The sequence below is a fragment of the Homalodisca vitripennis genome, chromosome 5 (assembly GCF_021130785.1).
Source record: "Homalodisca vitripennis isolate AUS2020 chromosome 5, UT_GWSS_2.1, whole genome shotgun sequence".
NCBI lineage: Eukaryota > Metazoa > Arthropoda > Insecta > Hemiptera > Cicadellidae > Homalodisca > Homalodisca vitripennis.
The window spans coordinates 23,997,105-24,018,538 of record NC_060211.1 but is presented as its reverse complement, the minus strand read 5'-3'; the positions used below and the strand labels follow the sequence as shown (position 1 = coordinate 24,018,538).

Genomic DNA, 21,434 nt, shown 5'->3' with positions numbered 1-21,434 from the left:
ACAGAACTATTTTAAAGTTAAATGAGTTGGTAACAGATAAAGTAATAAACAACAGAAATCTTAAAGAGAATAGGATCTTTAGGGAAAGGGAGGGAATTCTTTAATGTTCTTAAATAGTTTCTTAAGTCTTTATGTAACCGAAACATAATATCACAGATTACCTTCATCAATAAACTTGTTTTTAATAAGTATAATGTAATACTTAAGAAATCACTCTCATTATTGACTTAGTACAAGTAATTTTCATAACCCTCAAAATCTTTATAAAAGAAATAGTACGAAAAAAATGTGTTGTGGCTTCATCTACTTTGATACTCAATACTACAAATTTACTAACACTATCACAATGTTAAATCACTATTGTACCAGTACTTATTAGTAACACAGTACAGTCAAAGCAAAAAGTATCATAATGTAGTTCAACTCTTTCAGTGCCATGGACATTTCACAAATATAAAATTTCAAATATTTTGCCTAAAGATGTCTTTGGCAAAACATACGTAAAATTGATATTAATACAGGTTTGTTCAAAGTTCTTTTTTTATATTGTACATATTTAATCACTCAACGTCATGAAATGTAAAAGTAAAATGCAAATAATGTAATGGGAATACAATACATTGTTTTATAAATATACTTCTGGAAAAACATTTTCTAAATTTGGCACACTATTTGTATCTTGCCAAAACAGTTATATTCCATAGGTTATAAAACACTCCAACAAAATTACAGGTTCAACTAATAGATCAATTTACTTAATTGATATCATTAAGCATAAACGATGGGTTGATATAAAAAATATGTATTAAAATCAAGAATAATCACTCTGTACTACGGTGACAAGAACAAAGCAGATACTGGTGCTGGTCACAAACATGATTTATTTGCATGTAATGGTTACCAAATCTAAAAAACAAACTAAACATCCACTGAACGATTATACGAAACCTTTTAGAACACATTGTGCCATTTTGAAGAAATAAAGTAATATACTTTATAAAATGCCTCTGAAATACAAAACGTTTCAAATAGTGCCTCTGGGGCTTCATGTGTCAAAACTTGTATCACATTTAGCAATGCTGCGGTACTGAAAGAGTTACATCAGCTACACGCTGGAGAACATGTATGTACAAAACAAAATCAACTACTCCTGACACAAAAAACTAGACAACCTTTGATATCCGAATCTAGAAGGGCAAAGGACATAACATTGTTACTAATCTAAGTTACCATTTCGGTTTTTTTATTATGTAATGGGGCTAGTGTACTTTAAATCACATTTCATATTATCCGTTATCAATAGCAAAGTTTAAACAAAGAACCAAAACACTTTTGTCTATTTTTAGTTAATCCTTCTAGTGCCAAGCATATTATTTTTAAAATTTGTACTGAAGTGCCAGACACACCTTCACACACCAACATTGGTAGCAACTTTTTGACGAGAATTACTACTTTTCTTAAAAAATGTAACTAGACTATTTTTGAAGATAAATTCACAGTTCTGTTTCTTAACCACTCCAATGTAGTAGTTGTAGTTCCTAAAACAACTACCCTAATTTGTTATACCCTAAAAAACACAAAACAAAATAATGTTTTTTAATTTTTGTGTTTGTCTTGAAATACTACAGCACAAACAACTTTAGTTACATAATTCTCCCATTTAATTTTATAAGAAATTTCAAAAATTGAAAATACTAACTTAAAAACATTTTAAATTTTACTTAATTAGAAAAACATTTCATTTTGTGAAATAAATGTCTACTAGTTTGTATGCTTGTTTCAATACTAATGAGTGAACATTGGAAAATCACAGTAGTATGATATCTTGTTCTTGGAATGATTAGCAATTGTTCATGGGTAAATACCAAATATAAGAAATGACTATTTACATATATGTACACATTGGAGAATAAAAATCAAAATAACTCATAAGAAGTATAAAGAAAACACTTAGCGTGTTATTCTTAAATCTATGTTTATTATTCCAAAGTAATTAATTAAAAGATTCTTTTCTTGTGATTCCAAGAGATTACTGATATGTTTATTTAAATATTTTTTTCAAAACTCCCTGAAGAATAGGAATGTTGGCAATCCTTATCAATTATTCGAAATACTATTTTTAGAACATTGGCACTAAAAGGGTTAAATTATTAACAAAGAGAATATTTCATTATGTATTATAGAGAAGCAATGTACTGTACTGAACAGCATGAGACAAAGAGGCACTGGTGAACTGATACTTGTTACTAGTTCTAATATATGAATATATAAGTGAGACAGAAGATACTGTAGCTACAATAGTTAGGAAAGACAAAGATAACAGTTTCTAAGCTGTGTTGTTGTCTTGAGAATCAATAGCGTAATCTTAGGTGCCCAAGATGAAACCATCCAATTGAAGCCAAGAAAATAGCTCCCTGTGTCTTATACCGTGTTCTCTACATAATACAAAGTGTTCACAAAAGAGTGTCACAAACTTGTGTGGGTTATATATGTCACAAAAATGTCATATATACATAGGTTGAAAAATGTCTCATTTAGTCACTAGCAGCCATTTTGTATTTTTTGCCAAAAAATTGATATCTCTAGAATTAGTAAAGCTACAGCTATCAGACTTTGCACATCAGCAGTAATAAATAAGAGGAAAAAAATTGTGTGATTTTCTTTAATATTAACAAAATGGCGCCATAATTCTTTGATGAAAAATACAAAATGGTGGCTAGTGACATATATGAGACATTTCTCAACCTATGTTATGACATTTTTTGTTTGAAATGTTGTGTACTATCACTCACCAACGTTTGTGAACACCCTGTATATAAATTATCTAGACTACTATTCAATTAAGCCAGTAGCTGATATTTTGTAGTCGGAATGAATGCGTGATTTAGGAAATCAATCTTATATGAAGTAAGATCATGTATTGTTTAAGATCAACCTAAAATAAAATTCTTGAAAAATCCAAAAAATTTAACTTGGGCATTGTTAGGATCCCAAAATATGTCTTGTCTTTTTTTTAATACAACTAAAATTTCACTCACTTGTGGTTTAATATCAAACACTTTTACGGTTGAAAATGTTTTCAATTTTTTCAGAAGAACAATAGTCTGACCTCAATTTATTACATGATAACTAAAAAGAAATATTTATATAATATTTAACCATTAAAAAATAGAATGTCTTTGTAGTTGAACTAGTGAAATTCACTAATTTCTTGCATTTGGTGATTCAACGTATTGATTACTAATTGATTTGCAAGTAGTGTTGTTAATTTATTTCTATGTTGGCAATTTGGCAGTGAGAATATAAATAACATGAAATTGACATTAATTAAAATTGTACTTTTTAAAAAATACAAATAAATTTTTTACGTAAATTTTGGCCTGATTTAACTGCGAATTCTGCTAGCAGCTGAAAGAACTGTAAACACATTTTTTTAATCATTAACACTGTTTAGATTCTAATCGTCTTCAGGTGCATCAGTTGTGTATAATATACAATAGAATAAAAATTAATAAAAATAAGTAAATATATATACACACATACATAATTTATCCATCTGACGACAGTTAAAACCACAATATTTGTGTGCAGCACTAATAATTAAAAAAAGTGTTTTGTACATCCAGTCCTTTATTCCAATATATACGTATCTTTTAAGTTTCAACAATCAATGGAGTGTATATATAACTAGTGTAAGATGACAAAAATGACAAAGTGTAGTTATATTGAATAAAAATGAAAATCACACTTGGGTTGTCTGTAGTATATTTGCCAATTAAATATTTTTACAATGGCCTAATGGAGAAGAACACTTTTTTATCTCTGTGATGTCTTTACTCTGTAACAAAGAAAAGAGACATTTTAGAAGTTGTGTGTTTTAATAAATCTACTAGATAACTCTAAAATTTCAACCATGTGCCGTGCAAACATAACTCAGAAAACAATGTTCACTTGCCTTACTTATTTATGTTAATATGAGTGATCCTCTGGCTCTGGGGTTGTACCGTTTTCCAAAAACTGATTTTTTAACGTGTATTTGTATTACTATGCTCTTGAATATGAAATGCCATGTAAAGCACCTCCCAGAAAACACTGTTGCCGTATTAAAATTTACCCGATTTTGACCAAATACAAAAAATACTTGAAACAGAAAATAATAGCATTTATGAAACATCTAAAACTTGTTTTTTATAATTCATATAACAAAACTTAGGGTGTAGGATATGCAACTATTTGCAATAAACCTTTTTTCTTTCTTCAATGGTTCTTAACCCATTGGCCTTGTATCACGGAACGGTTCCGTGACAGCTAGTCTGGGCTCAAAATTTATATCACGGAACAGTTCCGTGACAAGTACAGCGCCATCTAAATAATTATGTTTTTTTAACTCCCTTTTCAACCAAATGTTAGTATAAATTAGACTAATATTGTTCTAACACATACGAAAAACTGCAATACTACAATTAATTGAAATTTAAATGAATAATAAGTTACTATAAGAATATTAGTGTACTACAAGAGAAAAAATCAATATTCTTGGAATTTTCAGTATTTAGAAAAAACATTTATTCTGACAAACTATGCATATATATACACATATTCTAGTATTGCTAGGTAGAGAAATACATTTCAAATAAAATTAAAGCAACAATTAGGTATTTTATTTTATATTATTTAAGTAAACAAATTTTTAATTTAAAAAATTCCAAAACTTTTTTAGTTTGTACAGCATTATTATTTTTAAATTATGACCAAATATATCACTGTCTATTTATTATTAAAGCCCATTTCATGTTAATCCAAAAAGATATAAAATAACTTGAAAGATAAAATTTTTATAAACATATAAAAAAACTCCTGCGTTTTTAGCATTTTTAATAGGATAACTCCAGTTGAGCTGATAGTAAAAATATGTATAAGCCAATGGGCTAAAACGTGTTATTAAAATTTGAACATTTTTTAAGACAGACACCTATGTGCTCCCTCCCTCCCCTCCGCATAAACCCCTCCTCAGGGAGATTCTGACAGTTACTTTATATAGCATTAAACATTATATCCCAGTGAATAGGAAAACTAGAAAATATTGGGCACGAAAGCCTGTAAGTTACCACGTATAATGGTGTATGACTAGAACAAGAATTGAACTCAGATCCAGCAACCGTAAATACTACAGCCAATATTATGTATTCATATAATGGGGATGGACTTTAGTTACTTTAACTTTGGTAAGGCAAATAAACACTCATGCATGTTTGTTAACTGCTACACAACAAATACTGTTCATGAGAACAGGAGTAATCAAGAACATGCATAACTCACCTTATTTATACAGAGTGTAATTGAACTTAAGCAACAAACTTCTAAAGTCATTCTAGAAATTAAAATAAAACTGTTTATGATACAAAATGAATTCAAAATTGCTCCTTTTATGATTGGAGTTCTTCAAACTTTGAGCATAACTAGAGTTCTTCAAATTTGAACATAACGTTTTTTAATAGCAGATACACTATTTTTTTAATTGTACCTAATTAAGTGTGTTTAGGTCTTCTAAATTTAGCTTTAATATCATGGTAGCACTAGGCTTTGTATAACCATCCTTTATCTTCTCACTGCAGTTAATTGGATAAGTCCCAATTGGAAAGATACATATTGATGCTCCAATAAGTTACTCAAAACTTTCAACCATTTCTGATACACCCTCTGATGACACAGCATTAGCAAACTTTCATAATTACATTTTAAAGTCAATCAGCTGCACATCATTAACCCCATTAAGTGCTGATTAAACCAATTTTCCTGAACGATTTTCAAAATATTACTTAACTCCTTATAAATGTTCCTTTTTAAATACAAAAAGGTTTTAAGTCATGTATTGTATATCAAATTTTCATAACACATGCTACATTCGGTAAACTTTTAAGATAATTCTCTTTCCGTTAAAAACTTAGACCTTGCTGAATAGAAGGGTCAATAAAATTGTTCCATATTTAATTTTGAGTACGAGAAATGTCACGTGATAGCATTAAAAAAAAAAATTAAACAGAAGAGAAGAAAAACAATACCAATATCCTGATGGCCAAAATTAACATATAGTACAGATTGTCTCAAGAAGTTCTTTGACAGTGAACATTACCTTCAATTCCGAGACCAAAACTGTTGTCTTGATTCTGAACTCGATATTAGTTAGTATACTATTTGTATAAAAAATAAAATATGGATATTCTAATTAGAAGATTCAATGAATTTGCGATTTAGCTTGGACACATCCATAGTTGTAATATTAAATCATGACTTTCCAAGCACTTCTGTTATTTTTATCATTATTTTGTAATAAAATATCTTGAAAATATTGATACTGAAATCGAGTGAAAGAGCCTTGGTGTCAAGAATCGATACCTCTATATGGCCAAGTACTGAGGGTCGGGATGAATCCATCTCTACTTCAGAATAAACTTCTTGGTTACAAATTTGCAAACTAAAGCTAAATGTCAGTTACAAGATGAAATATACAGAAAATAAACGTAATATAAAGCAAAACAAGAAATTTTTGGTGTTTTCACACTAGGCAATGTTGTTTCTTGTTTAATGTTATACACTTTAAATTAATTTTTATATTTTCTCAACCCATTTTGAAATAAGAAATGTTTCTGAAGTATTCTCGGTGTAAATTGGTGTTTACCATTGAAATAAAGAAATGGGATGAACTACCATTTACTAAGTTATATCCAGAACATTCAGAAGCAGCATTTCCAGTCTTATTAGGGATAAGATTTAAGTATTTCCAAACAAACTATACATATATTAAATAAATCCCTCTGCCGTAATTTTATGAAAATAGCAGCACTTAGAGGGTTAAAGGAGAACTTCCTGACAACATCCTTTATCTTCTTGGAAGATATTTATACCAAATATAAACTTTGCACTATTAAAAACCTACTTTCTTCACTTCTCACAATTGCATGACTGTTTTTTCAAAACATAACTTGTTCAGAATAAGGGCTTTAGCTTTAAAATGTTCTTAGGATAAAATAGTCTCATTTTAATCTCAACAATATGCTTAAGAAGTTTGTTGCATAGATTTGCATACATCCTGAATAAACCATGACTATTTGTTTCAAAAGATTAAAAAATCATGCCTTCCAAACTCCTGAACCAAAAGAATTCTCTAGAAATAATTTTAAATGTTTTCTACAGTATTTCTAAATAATTTCTTTTTAAAATACTGGACCAAACTCATTTTGGATGTCACAAACATGTGATCTTTATTAGGGGGAAGGGAGATATAAGATTGAGTGCGGATCAGGTTATTAAATACAATGAGTACCTAAACTTTGGCTTGATGGCTATTATGAAATATGTGATACATTTTAAAATATTTTTATACATTGGAAAATTTAAATTTAACCTATTTACAAAGACACATGTATTAGCTAATAAATAATATTGAAATAACAAAAGTTCATGTTATAATTCACGTACATCTAGTAATGGAATTCTAGAAAGTAATATTTGTTAATTTAAGTTTTTCATACTTTCTTTTCAGTGAGATTTTAGTATGAGTTTTTTATAAGAACATAATACAAGAAAACAAGGCTGTATGTGTTTGCAAAGATAATAAATTACGAAAGAGTATAATAGGTACTAAATATTGTGGAGAATTTTCACCTAGTGCTAGTGCCAGTTTTCTGTGGAAGGAAGTAGTAGCAAGTTGTTCCTAAACTACAGCACCTGTCCAAGTTTTCTACGTAAAAACTGTCAGCTGAATCTCCAACGACCGAACAGATTTTTCCGTAAAAAAAATTGTTAATAGAAACTGGTACGGTATAATCTTCAAATTGAGATAATTAGTTATTATTGCTGGTAATAGTCATGTTCTGAAGTTCCCACACTCAAAACAATAATCAATCCGTAGTTCAGGGATATATATTACAGGAAATAATTTAAATACTCTTTCGTTCTAATATTCAATACTCATGAAGTAGTAACATTCCACAACATCAATACTTCCCTAATGGATTTAAAAAACTTATATGGAGCTTTTTTGGTGCAAATTAAGTAGTTTTCGGAGATAATACTGAAGTTAAAATATGTTATCATAGCCTGTTTATTGAAATTTGCTCAATAACCTCAAAACCCCTTCACCCTCCTTAGTTTTGAATCTCTCTAGTATTAACCTCGCTTACTCCCTTTCTCAGAAATAATTTTATGCATTGCTAGTTTATAATCGATACTATATGGGTTTTACCACATTTAGGTGTAGTATTTTGTGGGTTTGGTCTCCCTAATACCAAAACTTGGTTGTAGTAGTTTGTGGGTTTATCTCATTCGTACCATATTTAGGTGAAGTAGTTTGTGGGTTTGATATCCCTCGTACCATATGATGGTGCAGTAGTTTGTGGGTTTGATATCCCTCGTACCATATGATGGTGCAGTAGTTTGTGGGTTTAATCTCCCTCGTACCATATTTAGGTGCAGTAGTTTGTGGGTTTGATATCCTTCGTACCATATGATGGTGCAGTAGTTTGTGGATTTAATCTCCCTCGTACCATATTTAGGTGCAGTAGTTTGTGGGTTTGATCTCCCTCGTACCATATTTAGGTGCAGTAGTTTGTGGATTTGATATCCCTCGTACCATATCTAGGTGCAGTAGTTTGTGGGTTTAATCTCCCTCGTACCACATTTTCATTCAGGTGCAGTAGTTTGTGGGTTTGATCTCCCTCGTACCATATTTAGGTGCAGTAGTTTGTGGATTTAATCTCCCTCGTACCATATTTAGGTGCAGTAGTTTGTGGGTTTGATCTCCCTCGTACCATATTTAGGTGCAGTAGTTTGTGGGTTTGATATCCCTCGTACCATATGATGGTGCAGTAGTTTGTGGGTTTAATCTCCCTCGTACCACATTTTCATTCAGGTGCAGTAGTTTGTGGGTTTGATCTCCCTCGTACCATATTTAGGTGCAGTAGTTTGTGGATTTAATCTCCCTCATAGCATATGTAAGTGCAGTAGTTTGTGGGTTTAATCTCCCTCGTACCATATTTAGATGCAGTAGTTTGTGGGTTTGATCTCCCTCGTACCATATGTAGGTGCAGTAGTTTGTGGGTTTAATCTCCCTCGTACCACATTTTCATTCAGGTGCAATAGTTTGTGGGTTTGATCTCCCTCATACCACATTTAGGTGCAGCAGTTTGTGGGTTTGATTTCCCTCATACTACATTTATGAGCAGTAGTTTGTGGGTTTGAACTCCCTCGTACCACATTTAGGTGCAGTACGTGTGGTGATTGTACTCCATCTTGTGTAGAAGAAGAAGATGAAGAAAGTGTTTTATTTAAAACAAAACAATTGAATAATCAGGTGCCAAGCATGGAACCAAGTATAGACAAACACGCTACAGCAATGGCCTATGGGCCGTCTGCTGGGTTGGTACACTTTTCACTCCATCTTGTGTACTGTTCAATACCAAATGTCCAGACTGTGTGTCAACCCTGTTTGGAAGGTGGAGATACTTTTCCTAGTGCAGTTCTGTGTGGCAGATGAGGACAACTTCAGTGATCCAACCTCCTCTCTTAGCCACAAAGTGTTTTTATTTAATTACGTAATATTCATATTGTTCTCTGAGAGAGCTTATTCCGTAATAAATCTCTAAATCACATTTTAGGTTACTTTAAGCCGTATTAGTTTAAATAATAATCTCTACCTCATTCACTATCTAAAAGTGTGCTTTATATATTGCAATATTTTATCTCAAAAAGTATGAAATTGAGTGAGCAAAGAATCTTTTTGGCGTTCATATTGCAAGAAAGAATATAAAATTTATATTTACTGGCAAAACACAACATTTTTGTTTTGATATATTCATTGACCTATTAGTCCGTTATAGACAGCTCTAAAAATAATATATGTGAGTCTGTTGAACAGTAAACACGATAAAAGTTTAACACCGTTATTAAAGATACTGCTTTCCAAAATGTAATAATTTACACACTTTATAAGGGTATGAGTTAAGGCGATATCATGGTTTAATAAATATGTAAATAATTTGTCAAAATTGACAGTACTGTTTTACCCATGTTGTAGATGAAACATGCAAATATGAAAAATCAATAAACACTAATATTTTTAATTAATTTTTAATTTGAATGCACATAATTTTTAATCCAACTCATATGACTGATACAGATCACATACAGACAAATGCATACAGATCAGTAAGTACCGATCTCAGGAAAATAATTGCTAGTTAATAATACTCAACTAACAAATACTACTCAATATACTATTTTCTAGTAACTGTACAAGGGCAATTGTACATATTTTGTATAGTAAAATATCAATGTAACTTTTCTTACTACTTACCTAATTAAACAAACATTATTAAAGATCGACTATTGTGCACCGCATATACACACACATATGCATTGCTCAATATGAGATGCACTTGTGCTGAGAATTGGTATATAAGTACGGTACAGTGTGTCCATAAAGTTATGTCACACTTTTAATTGATTATAGCTATTCTATTATTGATTGCAGGTCTATAAAACAGATATAAATTAAAAGTTGTCTATCAAGTTTTTTAATTAGCTGAGTTAACCACTGTTCTCTTCTGTAGCTAACGTTTTTACAAATATAACCACAATGGCAACTGTAAAGAAAATGTCTGTATATTTTGTGGCTAGCAAAGTTTTATATTGTGATTTCAGTGCAGTGTGAGTATAGTCGAGTGTTTCTCATGAAAATCGCTCGGACAGCTTATTGGACATATAATGAGATATGTCTCATATTAAAGATATCATTAATTCCCATCCAAATGCTTTTCATTTTTTCTATATTTTTCAATCTATTCAGAAAATAGTTTTATTCTTTAAATCTCTTTCTTTATTTGATGTACAATGTGGATATACAAACAATAATTATTATGTTGTACTCAATCATTTAAATATTCAAAAAGTATACTGTACAACAAAAAAATGCTATGAAGCTTTTGAATGCGTATTGGTTATATTTTGAATAAGAGATAAAGGTGCAAGAGGTTTAACATTGTTCTTACGCAGAAAAACTCAATATTGTTTCACTAGAGCCAGCTCTTAATTGAACCAAGCCATCTTATTTTTCATTCATTCAATAACTATAGTGTTCATAATATTCTTGATATTCTTACAAATCATCCACCAACATCAATATAAAACACTGATCGATGTATTACTCAATTGCTATTTTGCACTTAACCCCTTGACTGCTGCGGAATACGGCGAGCTGAGCCCCTCTAGCGCTCACTGTTACTCGATTGTTAAAATGATTTTGACACATGGCTGGTTATTGTTTATTTCTTCTTCCTACGGGACATTGACTGTTCTCTGGTGACTATTTTCAGTACTACGATGACTTAAGCCTTGATTGATAAGTGTCTCAGCCTGGTTTACAACTTTGGTACTTTGTCGAAAGCACAATATGTTTACATAAAAATATTAACTTGTGTCTAACCGCAATTTATTAGCGCTGTGTTTGTGAGAGTTTTATGATTTGTATATTTTAGAATGTGAGGTAATTTTGGCTGATTGTGACAATAAAGAAAGTGAAATAAGGAAATTTTTTGAAGAACCCAGTTAACAATTAGACAACGAAAACTCCTGGTTGTCAGAACATGATGGATATTACAACAGTATAACATAACCTGTCAATTTTCAATTAAAATTTATGTAAAAATCCTTTTTATTCGAAGTATAAAGTTGCAGTTGTTAAAACAGCACACCGACATCCACTATCTAACCTTGAACGCTCCACTCCATGCTGGTCTATTACTCTCCCACTCAGCCGCAGTAATGGCATGACGCTTCTGTACGTATTAATATGTGTACAGCTGTTAAGGGGTTAAAATTTATTTAGCCTAATGGAGCTATATTATATGATAGCAAGGGAAAATTACTCCTGATCTTTTTTAACCATAATATTTACATAACTGATAACATCAAACACACAAGAAACAACTCAATGATGGACTTACTTGACTTTATCGGGAGCAGCGGTAGCTGTGGCCTCTTCGGAAACTAGTGGAATGTCCTCCGGAAGTTCGTACTCTTGGCTTCTCAACTCGTTCCCGCTCGGGCTCATACAAACCTAACAATCGACAAAGATCTAATTAAGGTACGTACAGTAGTGCTATTTCTTTCTGAAACATCTTTATATTTTTCTTCAACGCCAAATTACCTAGTGTTCAGACTGTTTTAGATTTTAGAAGTGCAGTGAGAACAGACTGTAGCTCTACAATACTTCTACCTACGCTTTCACAGACTTGTTTGTTTGTCACAAGAAATATTTGGGAGAAATTCACAGGACTCAGACCTTCAATATTTATAAAAAATAAAAACATTAATTGGATTTTAATCAGACTACATAGTGACCACTTATGGACAGAGCAAGGAATAGAACTATCAGCATGTAACTGATATTTGACATTGTTGTATGGTGCACAAAAACAAAACGGAACATTTCTAGAACTGCTATGTATAAGCTACTCTTTTTACATGTCAAACCTTACACAAATGATTAAAAGTATATAAAAAGATAAAAAATAAAATAACAGTTCCTTCTAGCACAGGTTAAGTAAAACTCCTGTACCACAAACACACTATTATAACCCTGTATCCTACAGTGTCATTTAATTGCTGTATTTATGAATTGAGACAGATTATATAACTCTTCGACTAGGTACAGTAAAAAAACCTTTTTTTTTATTTGATTATTATGATCAAACAAGGATTCTAGTTTTGAATCACACATAACATTTTCATATTATTATCATTTTACTACTAAAAATAAGCGAAAATGAAAAAAGATTTATACGTTGGGTCACCATTATAGGATTTTTCTACCAATAAACCTGTTACAAATTTAAAATGTGTATTTAACTTTAGTTCATTTTTGTGTCGTAAGTTATATTATCCCAATGACTGGTGCAAATAAATAGCAAAATATTAATTCATTTGCCAATGGGGTTTCCTTTAATGATGATGTCTGATGTATCCATCTACAGTGTTTTATATTCCTATTCGCCATGAACTCATCAAAGGATGCTGAACAATATCAGTTTCATGCAAAAATGGTTTTTAACATCTCTGGAATTGTAAAATCAGCTCAAATATTTCACTTTTTCAGATGCAAAATCGTTTAAAGATGTTACATGCATCCCATATTGCAATGAAATCACAAAAGTACGCAAAACAATATTCATGAGAAAACAGTTTTTTAAAGCAAGATCGCTGGAATTAGACAATCAGCCTTAAACATGTATTGATTTTGTGTAAAATAATAATATAATACTATTCTTTACAATTATTACAACATTGCATGGTATGCGTCAACGTAGCTAATAAAATACATAGCTATATCAGATAAATTATGTTTGTCAAGGTAAATACTGTACATACAATGCAATACAATTCTTGTATGTATAGAACCGGAGGTTTCGTGGTAGTTGTTAATTTCAAAAATTGTCATTGCAGCGGCCCATCATCAACTCATCAGTCAAATAAAACTCCTTTGACATAAGAAAGTGTTTTAGTCGAGTTTTGAATTTTTTGTTTCATTGAGAGTTTGATGTCATCAGGGAACCTATTGATTAATATGACTCCGATGGTAAGTTTTCGAAAACTGCTGTTCTGTGCTGTTTGATTCGAAAGTTATCCCTCCCTCTAGTCCCGTATTGGTAAACATCCCAATACGGAACTTAATGGATTCTGTTTCTTCCAGAAAGACATCATCCACTATCATCATGGCTCGATGTTCTAAAACCGTGAAGAAAAGAGAAAACAATTCCCATTTGTGATGACATATAACGAGTATTTTTCTACAAAGACAAATTAAAAAATTATTATGTAATTTTGAACAACTTTTATTCTTGTTCACTTTTGTATATATCTTAAGGTTTCAACATGATAGCAAGTCAAAGTTTTAAAAAGATTCAGTTAGTCAAATTTTAAAAAGAAGTGGTTATTAATTATGTAGTTGTAAATTATATTGTTTTTAATTTAATTTTTTAAATGGTTCAATAGGTTTTGACTATTACGAAAAAGACAACTGCTTCAAAGATGAAAAGATTACGTACTATAATTATAAATTAAAAACTGTATTCACTGATTTATTACAGTTTTACTGTCACTGACTTTTATTTTCATTCGAACTTAGTCTTAAATAGAGAGTTGAAACAATACTTTGAACACAATACTGAAGACATATTTACACAGAATTACATTATGTACTTGATAAACCATAACTCACCTTACAATAACAATACCGTAGTTAGCTTTACTTCGATACATTCTAGTGCGCAGTAGACACTCAATTTGTTCTCCACAATAGATTTAGACATAAAAATGTCAGAAATTATAATTAACAATAAATAATGTTATTGCGACAAGTTACCTAGCAGTTTGGAATACCAGTTTTCTCTCATTACATTTACATCCAACTTCATGTTGTTCCAGAACTGTTCTTTGGTAAACTTGAGAATGATTCGGATAGTAAAACATCTGAAAAGTGATGTAATTTAACCAAAAAGTTATAAAATAATTTTTTTTTTGCATTACAACTATACCAAAAATGGCTGACAGAGTTCTCATTGAAAAGACACATTCACTAAGCCTCTATACTGAGTGATCTTGTGTCTTAAACTCTCACTCTAACTCTGGGTCCGTAAGCGTCTGCCGCAATCAACATGTTAATGAACTTGGTCATAGCATACATTCCCGACATCTCATGTACAACTGTAGCTAAGATAATAGTTTAGTTCCAAGATTTCAAGAATTTCAAAGTGCAAGACTCTTCTTTTTTTCTCTTTTTTCTTATTTTTTCTTTTTTTTATGGCTGTGTTCTCAAGAAGTTCTGATAACATTTCTCCAGATTATTTTCACAGGTAATCAGCACTTTAAATCTCCATAATGCACAATGAAGACTTACTTTAGATTTTTGTTACAGAACTTGTTCCATTTGTCCATAAAATTACAGCAGTTACTTATTAATTTAGTTTTGTAATGTATCCACAAAATCATAAAGTTTCTCGAGTTGGAAAGTTTGGAATTCCATTCAAACTAAATGTTTCAATTTAGTTTGGAGTTATATTTTACATATATGTGGCCGATATGTGTAACTCGGACCTTAATCTCTCTATTAAATGTACCATTTTATCTAAAAGCTAAACAAATCAATAATGTTAGTTACAGTAATCCAAGTTTGATGTATCACAGTATATAATTACTTTATTTTGAATTGTTCTTTTTAAGAATGTATACAAAATGAGTTCAATACGTATTTTAGTCAGATTACCATTCTCAGAATAAAAGGACAACCTGTGTAGAATCCACGAAACAGTTCTACAACCGTAGTATACATTTTTATTGAACACATCATTCATTCAAAATACATCTAACAAACATCAACACTTAACTAGGACAATAACAAACAATAACCAAAGGGAAGGGAGTATCTATAGGACTGACACTAAATATAAATTAACTACAAGAGAACACCATACTAAATAAAGTTACTAAATGTAACATTAATTAATGACAAATGAGTAATTTAACTAAGTAAACATAAAAATTAAAGTAAAACAAACTAACATGAAGTTTCTGTAAAAGCATATGAGCAATGGTATCTATAAGATCAAAATTAGGAATACAACTACAATATCTAAAGGCAGTTATGGCTGATAAATAAATTGATAAGCATCTTCTTAATCTGCCTGATTCACTGTCTCTGTTGCATTCATAACTTTATCTTCTTAGTTTTAGAAACATTCCTTAAACACAATTTATCACTTTCAACAATGAATAGTGCGTTCATGTTTGACAAACTTATTTATTCTGTCTGCCTATTTTAAATTTTGATCTCTTGACAAGGACATTCAAAATACTTTGTGTCTCGTTTTACTAATTCTAGTGCCATAAATATTACCAAAATAGACTTGTTCTACATTAGTCAATCAGTGAGTACTCCCAAATTTTTTTACCAAAAAAACTCATGGAAATTATGTTCAACGTTCCAAATTTAATGGGATACAGAACGTGGGCATCGGTTTTAGGATATTTTAAAACATGAACACCTCATTTCAAAGATCTTGAACCCTGATTACTTTAGCACAACAATTATTTGATTTATTAACTATATCTACAAAGTATACAAAAGTATAAAACAACAGTTTCCACTTTATTTTATTGAAACCTTAAGAACTTCTCCCATCTATTTATCATCTCATTTTTGAACATTATAAATTAAGGCCAAAACATTTTTTATAGTAAAAGTTGCACACAGCAACACATATAGTATGTTGCACATCAAGTTAAAGGATCGATAAAAAATACACAATTTTTGTATTTTAATGTTTTGTTATATCTCGAATGGTTTTCACATCCATAAATCCCAGGATGTCCAAAATGATAAAGAAGTGGTTTCGACTCTAGGACCACTTCCTTACCTCAAACGGTGCTGAACAATGATTAAAATCACGGCCAATATTTATTCCATCAAATCTCCATTTTGGTTCAAATCCATGCATATGTCCAAACTGTTGTGTATAGATTGTGATCCTGAGTCTTCCTCCCATTGACTTCAAGGTCCCAAAGCATTTAGTACGGTGTTATTAACCTAAAAAAAGGCCTAACCTTGACATCCAAAGTAAAAGTTTTATTCCAATTCCAAATTGTTCTATATAACCCTCTTATTGTTTGGTAAAAAGTTACACCATTTTGAGCGTCGGGTTTGGGGGGGAGGGGGAGAAAAAGTAGGAAATTTTGTAGTTTTTTTAGTTTCTTGGAAATTGGTTGAAAACTAAGCTGTTTAGCACAAAGAGTGTTGTATACAAAAATATTCTACATGAAATTTTAAACAAAAAATGTCCTATGCATATTCTTTGTAAAATTTACGGTTCATGAGTTGCAGACGGTGTAAAAATAGAAATGATATAATTTTTAAGGTTTTTTTCCCAAATAAAGCTATATAGAAATAAGTAAATGATTTAATTAAAGAGTAATAATATACTACAGTATTATAGTCAAAAAGAGGTTAAGAGGCACCATAGAAGGTTGAAAAAGTAAAAATAATTGAGACACGTGGTAGTACAAGCAGGCGTGGCCGCCATCATAGTGACCTTGGACCGCGGGCCGCAACCAATGGCGGTTCTGTCTTCTGCACCTGTTGTCTGCCCCCTCCATTCCGCCCCTCCCTCACGCACTGTCACAGATCGATCGATATTCTTCTTCAGTCGTCTTAGGAGACAAGTGGAGTACGTTTGTGCGTGGTACTTCTAGTGCAGTTTTGCTGTAAATTTTTTATGGTTGGTGTTTATAGTAACGTGCGAATTATGTGAAAATCACTTGAGATAGTGTGTTAGTTATGGCGGAGTGTGTGTTAAAACCTTGTAAGGACAAGGGTGGTGAACTAATTACTCTGACTAGAAAGGCAGTGGACAAAATAATTCAGTGCAGTGAAATACGTAAAGATGGCGTCAAAGCCAAGTTCCTGCAGAATGATTCGCTTCAAGTACATAGTAAGTGTCGACAAACCTATATATTACGTCCAAAACCACCTGAAATGGAAAAAGAACCTCCAGCAAAGATACCACGTGAATCATTTGATTTTAAAGCCTTATGTTTTCTTTGTGGTCGCAAGTGTGTAGATGTATCTAAATGCAGGAATCCTGCTCAAGAAAAGTGGAGTTTAGTGCAGAAACTTGAACTGATTGAAAACATCAGAACGGAAGCAAATAACAGGCATGACATGTGGGGAGATGAGGTAAGTGTGAGGCTCTCTCAGGTCATAGATCTCGTAAGTTCTGATGGGAGGTACCACTGGCATTGTTATCAGACATTTCAAAAGCAAGGATCGTCATGGCCCGAAAAAGGAGTAGCAACCAGTAAAGGTGGGTCTAGTGCTGATGCCAACAGAGAAGACGCTTTTGAAAAGCTATGTGATTATTTGGAGGAAAACAATGAATGTCAATACGACTTTGAAGAACTACAAAATATATTCCTTCGTCTGAGCCCTGAAGTTGAGCCATATACTGTCACACATTTCAAAAGAAAACTTATCCAGCGTTATGGTAATAGTTTAAAGTTTGCAGTTTTACCAGGAAAAAGAAGTGTGATTTGTTTTTCTGGAGCATCAACTAATATTTTATCAGACAACTGGTATAAAAATCGGAACTGTGATAATGAAGCTGAAGAGGAACTGAGATTGATCAAAACTGCAGCAGCAATTATTCGACGTGAGATAAAGTCCAAAAGTTACGGCTATTCCCAGTTTCCAACAATTGAAGATATTTGTAAAGGGGGATCTGAACTGGTACCTGAGTTGCTCAATGTCTTGATAACTGAAATCATTCAGCCTACTTGTACAAGACAAACATCCGAGAAAATCCAGAGGGCAAAACAAATTATGGAAAGGAAAAAAACAGCAATATGTCACAGTATAATACGCGCTGCTCGTCCAAGATCGTTTTTATCCCCAGCCCAACTTGGAACGGGTGTTTTGTTACACAGAAAATTTGGTTCGAAGGTCTTGATTGACACCCTGTGCAATATGGGTGTTTGTGTACCTTACCAGGAAGTGTTGAGATATGAGAGATCCGTCACTTGCCAAGAGAACACAAGAATAGAGAACGGTTATGTGCAATTCGTGTTCGATAATGCAGACTACAATGTTCACACACTAGATGGTCATAACACCTTCCACGTCATGGGTGGAATTGCTTGCATTACACCTAAAACAGCTCTTCAGGTTGAGGAAAATGTACCTCGAAAGAATGTTGCTGCTCAAGCTGTTGAAAACAAAGGCCTGTTTGACTTGCAAACTTACAAAGCCCCGGCTACATCTGGATATTCTAAAATAGTCGCTACAAACCTTGCTTCCCTAGAAGACAAACCATCACTTTCATACAAAAATGGACGAACACTTAATATGTTTTGGTTGAGTGGCACCTGGTTAGAAGGTCCAGAAGAATGTAAACCTGGTTGGAGTGGCTGCATGGAAAAGCTTTATGCGAAGGAACAGTTCCAAACTTCGGCTGTAGTCCCCCTTCCATTTATCAACTTAGCTCCTTCAAATCCATCAACAATTTATACAGCTCTTCTTCAAGCTGCCAAACAAGGGGCTAGCAATGGTCAAACGATAACAATGGTGACTTTTGATCAGCCATTGTATGCTAAAGCTCGTGAAATAGTAGCCGCAGCATCTCATGACAGCCCGTTGAAGTCACTCTTCATTAGACTAGGAGGATTTCATTTGTTGATGTCCTTTTTGTCAGCGATTGGATTCATCATGGCAGGTAGTGGTTTGGAGGAGCTGTATAGTACCGTGTATGCTAAAAACAGTGTTCAACAAATGATGAACGGGAAAGCTTACTCTCGGGTCATTCGTGCTCTCTGCCTAGTCGAAGAAGCATTGATGACTGTATTTTTGAAAAATAATGAAACTCTCATAATTGTGAATAAAGATGAGCTTAATAATGTCTATTCCAATTTCAAGCTTGGAAATGCCTCTCCTGAAGAGATTGCACAGTCAACCGTGGTAAAGAGCTTTGTAGACATTTTAGAAAACCAGCTTAGGCGTTCAAATGAATCTGGACGAACACAAAAACTGTGGATTCAGTTCATAGAAATGGTTGAAATCGTTCGAATGTTTATAAGAGCAGAGAGGAGTGGGGACTTTCTCCTTCACCTTCATTGTGTCCATCAAATGCTTCCCATTTTCCATGCATCTGGTCACTTTAACTACGCTAAATCTGCACACGTTTACCTACAAGACTCGCTGGAACTTCTCAACACATTGCACCAAGAAAACTATTTATTTGTTAATTGTGGTTATTTCACCATCCGACGAACTGAAAAGTTTTGGTCTGGAGTATGGAGTGATATGACCATAGAACAGGTTTTGATGAGGTCCTTAAAAAGCATTGGTGGATTGACTGGAGGTAGAGGAATCACAGCGACTACTATTGCCACTTGGATCAATTCCATGCCGACTTGTTCTCGGGTGTGCGAAGCAATGGAAGAGTTTGCAGGTGTTCGCAGCCTCTCTTCAGAGCAGCATGTGGAGCTACGAGATGCAAGGCAAAAAAGAAACAGTAAGGACTTGCAAACCTTCATTTCTTGGATTGAAGAACATAATCCGTTCTCTAAATCACCTGAACTCTCTTCCTTGTCAACAGGGGTTATAGGTGATGAAACTGTAAACTGCGATAAAGCATTTGAAATAGGAGCCATATCCATCAAAGCTATTGAAAACAAAACATTCAAAGAAATACACATGAAAAGAAAGTTTGCTGTCAAGTCTCTAGCCTCTATAACGAAGTCGGTGAAAATTAACAACGACATGGTATGTGTAAATCCTAACACTCTCTTACATCGGATGGTGTGTACAGTAGGGAGTGATGAGAGATTAGAGGAAATTTTTCAGTTTGAACTCTGTGCATATCCTCCATCACTGTTTGACGAATCTGGCTTGATGAGGAAGGGGAAGAAATCATCAATGGTGACGGTTTTGGTTTCAGATTCAAAAGAATCATCAAACATCGATGACCCAGTGAAAGTGTCCTATATAATTGACGGAGGCCACCTCCTACATCGTGTTGTCTGGCAACAGCCTGCTACATTTAAACAGATTTGCGAGCAATATAGTGATTACGTATGTACTCATTATGGAAAAGCGACTGTTGTTTTTGATGGTTACGAACGAAGTAACACAAAGGATCAAGAACACCTACGAAGATCACGTTCCAACATTGTGGTCAAAGTAGAAGACTCAATCCATGTCAACATAAATCAAAATGAATTTTTAGCTAGTGCTAAAAACAAGATGGGTCTAATAACCCTCCTTTCATCGCACTTGCAACAATGTGGTTGCACAGTTCTTCAAGCATCGGGTGATGCTGACCTATTAGTAGTCTTAACAGCTATTGATGAAGCGAAGAAAGATGTTCAAACGTGTGTTATTGGTGATGACACGGACTTATTAGTACTGTTGACTGTCCACGCACCTTCAGGGAATAAACTGAAAATGGTCGTACCTAAAAAAGGAAATCACCAGGAAAAAGTGTACATTATTTCTGACATTCAGCAAGGCATTGGGGATATGAAAGATGTACTTCTGGTTACATACGCCTTCACAGGATGTGACACTGTGTCTGCTGTCTATAAGAAGGGAAAAATTGCACCTTATAGGAAAGTTCAAGCCAACAACGTTCTTCGTGAAAAACTTCTGGTCTTCAACAACCCCAAAGCCGACCCCAGTGCAGTGGCTGATGCAGGAAATTACTTCCTACTTGCAATGTTTGGAGCCAAGAACACTGAAGATCTAGATTGTCTCCGCTACCAGTCCTACTTGAAAGCGATTGCAAAGCAGCCTATACATGCATTACTGAAGTTGGATGCACTACCCCCCACTT

The 21,434-nt window shown here is 32.9% G+C and overlaps 1 protein-coding gene across 2 annotated transcripts in view; it reads right to left on the bottom strand.

Annotated features, from left to right (window-relative positions):
- LOC124361858 (tubulin monoglutamylase TTLL4-like) overlaps positions 1-21,434 on the bottom strand; it is a 79,946-nt gene that overhangs the window by 21,068 nt on the left and 37,444 nt on the right. Inside the window, exons 16-17 of one of the 2 annotated variants that reach the window (XM_046815894.1) lie at positions 12,003-12,115; positions 3,749-3,838 (exon numbers count right to left, since the gene is read on the bottom strand). In XM_046815894.1, coding sequence (XP_046671850.1) covers positions 3,817-3,838; positions 12,003-12,115 — 135 coding nt within the window. In that variant the 3' untranslated portion in view covers positions 3,749-3,816. Of the gene's footprint in view, positions 1-3,748; positions 3,839-12,002; positions 12,116-21,434 lie in introns of those variants that run through there. The other variant, XM_046815893.1, reaches the window with a different exon arrangement.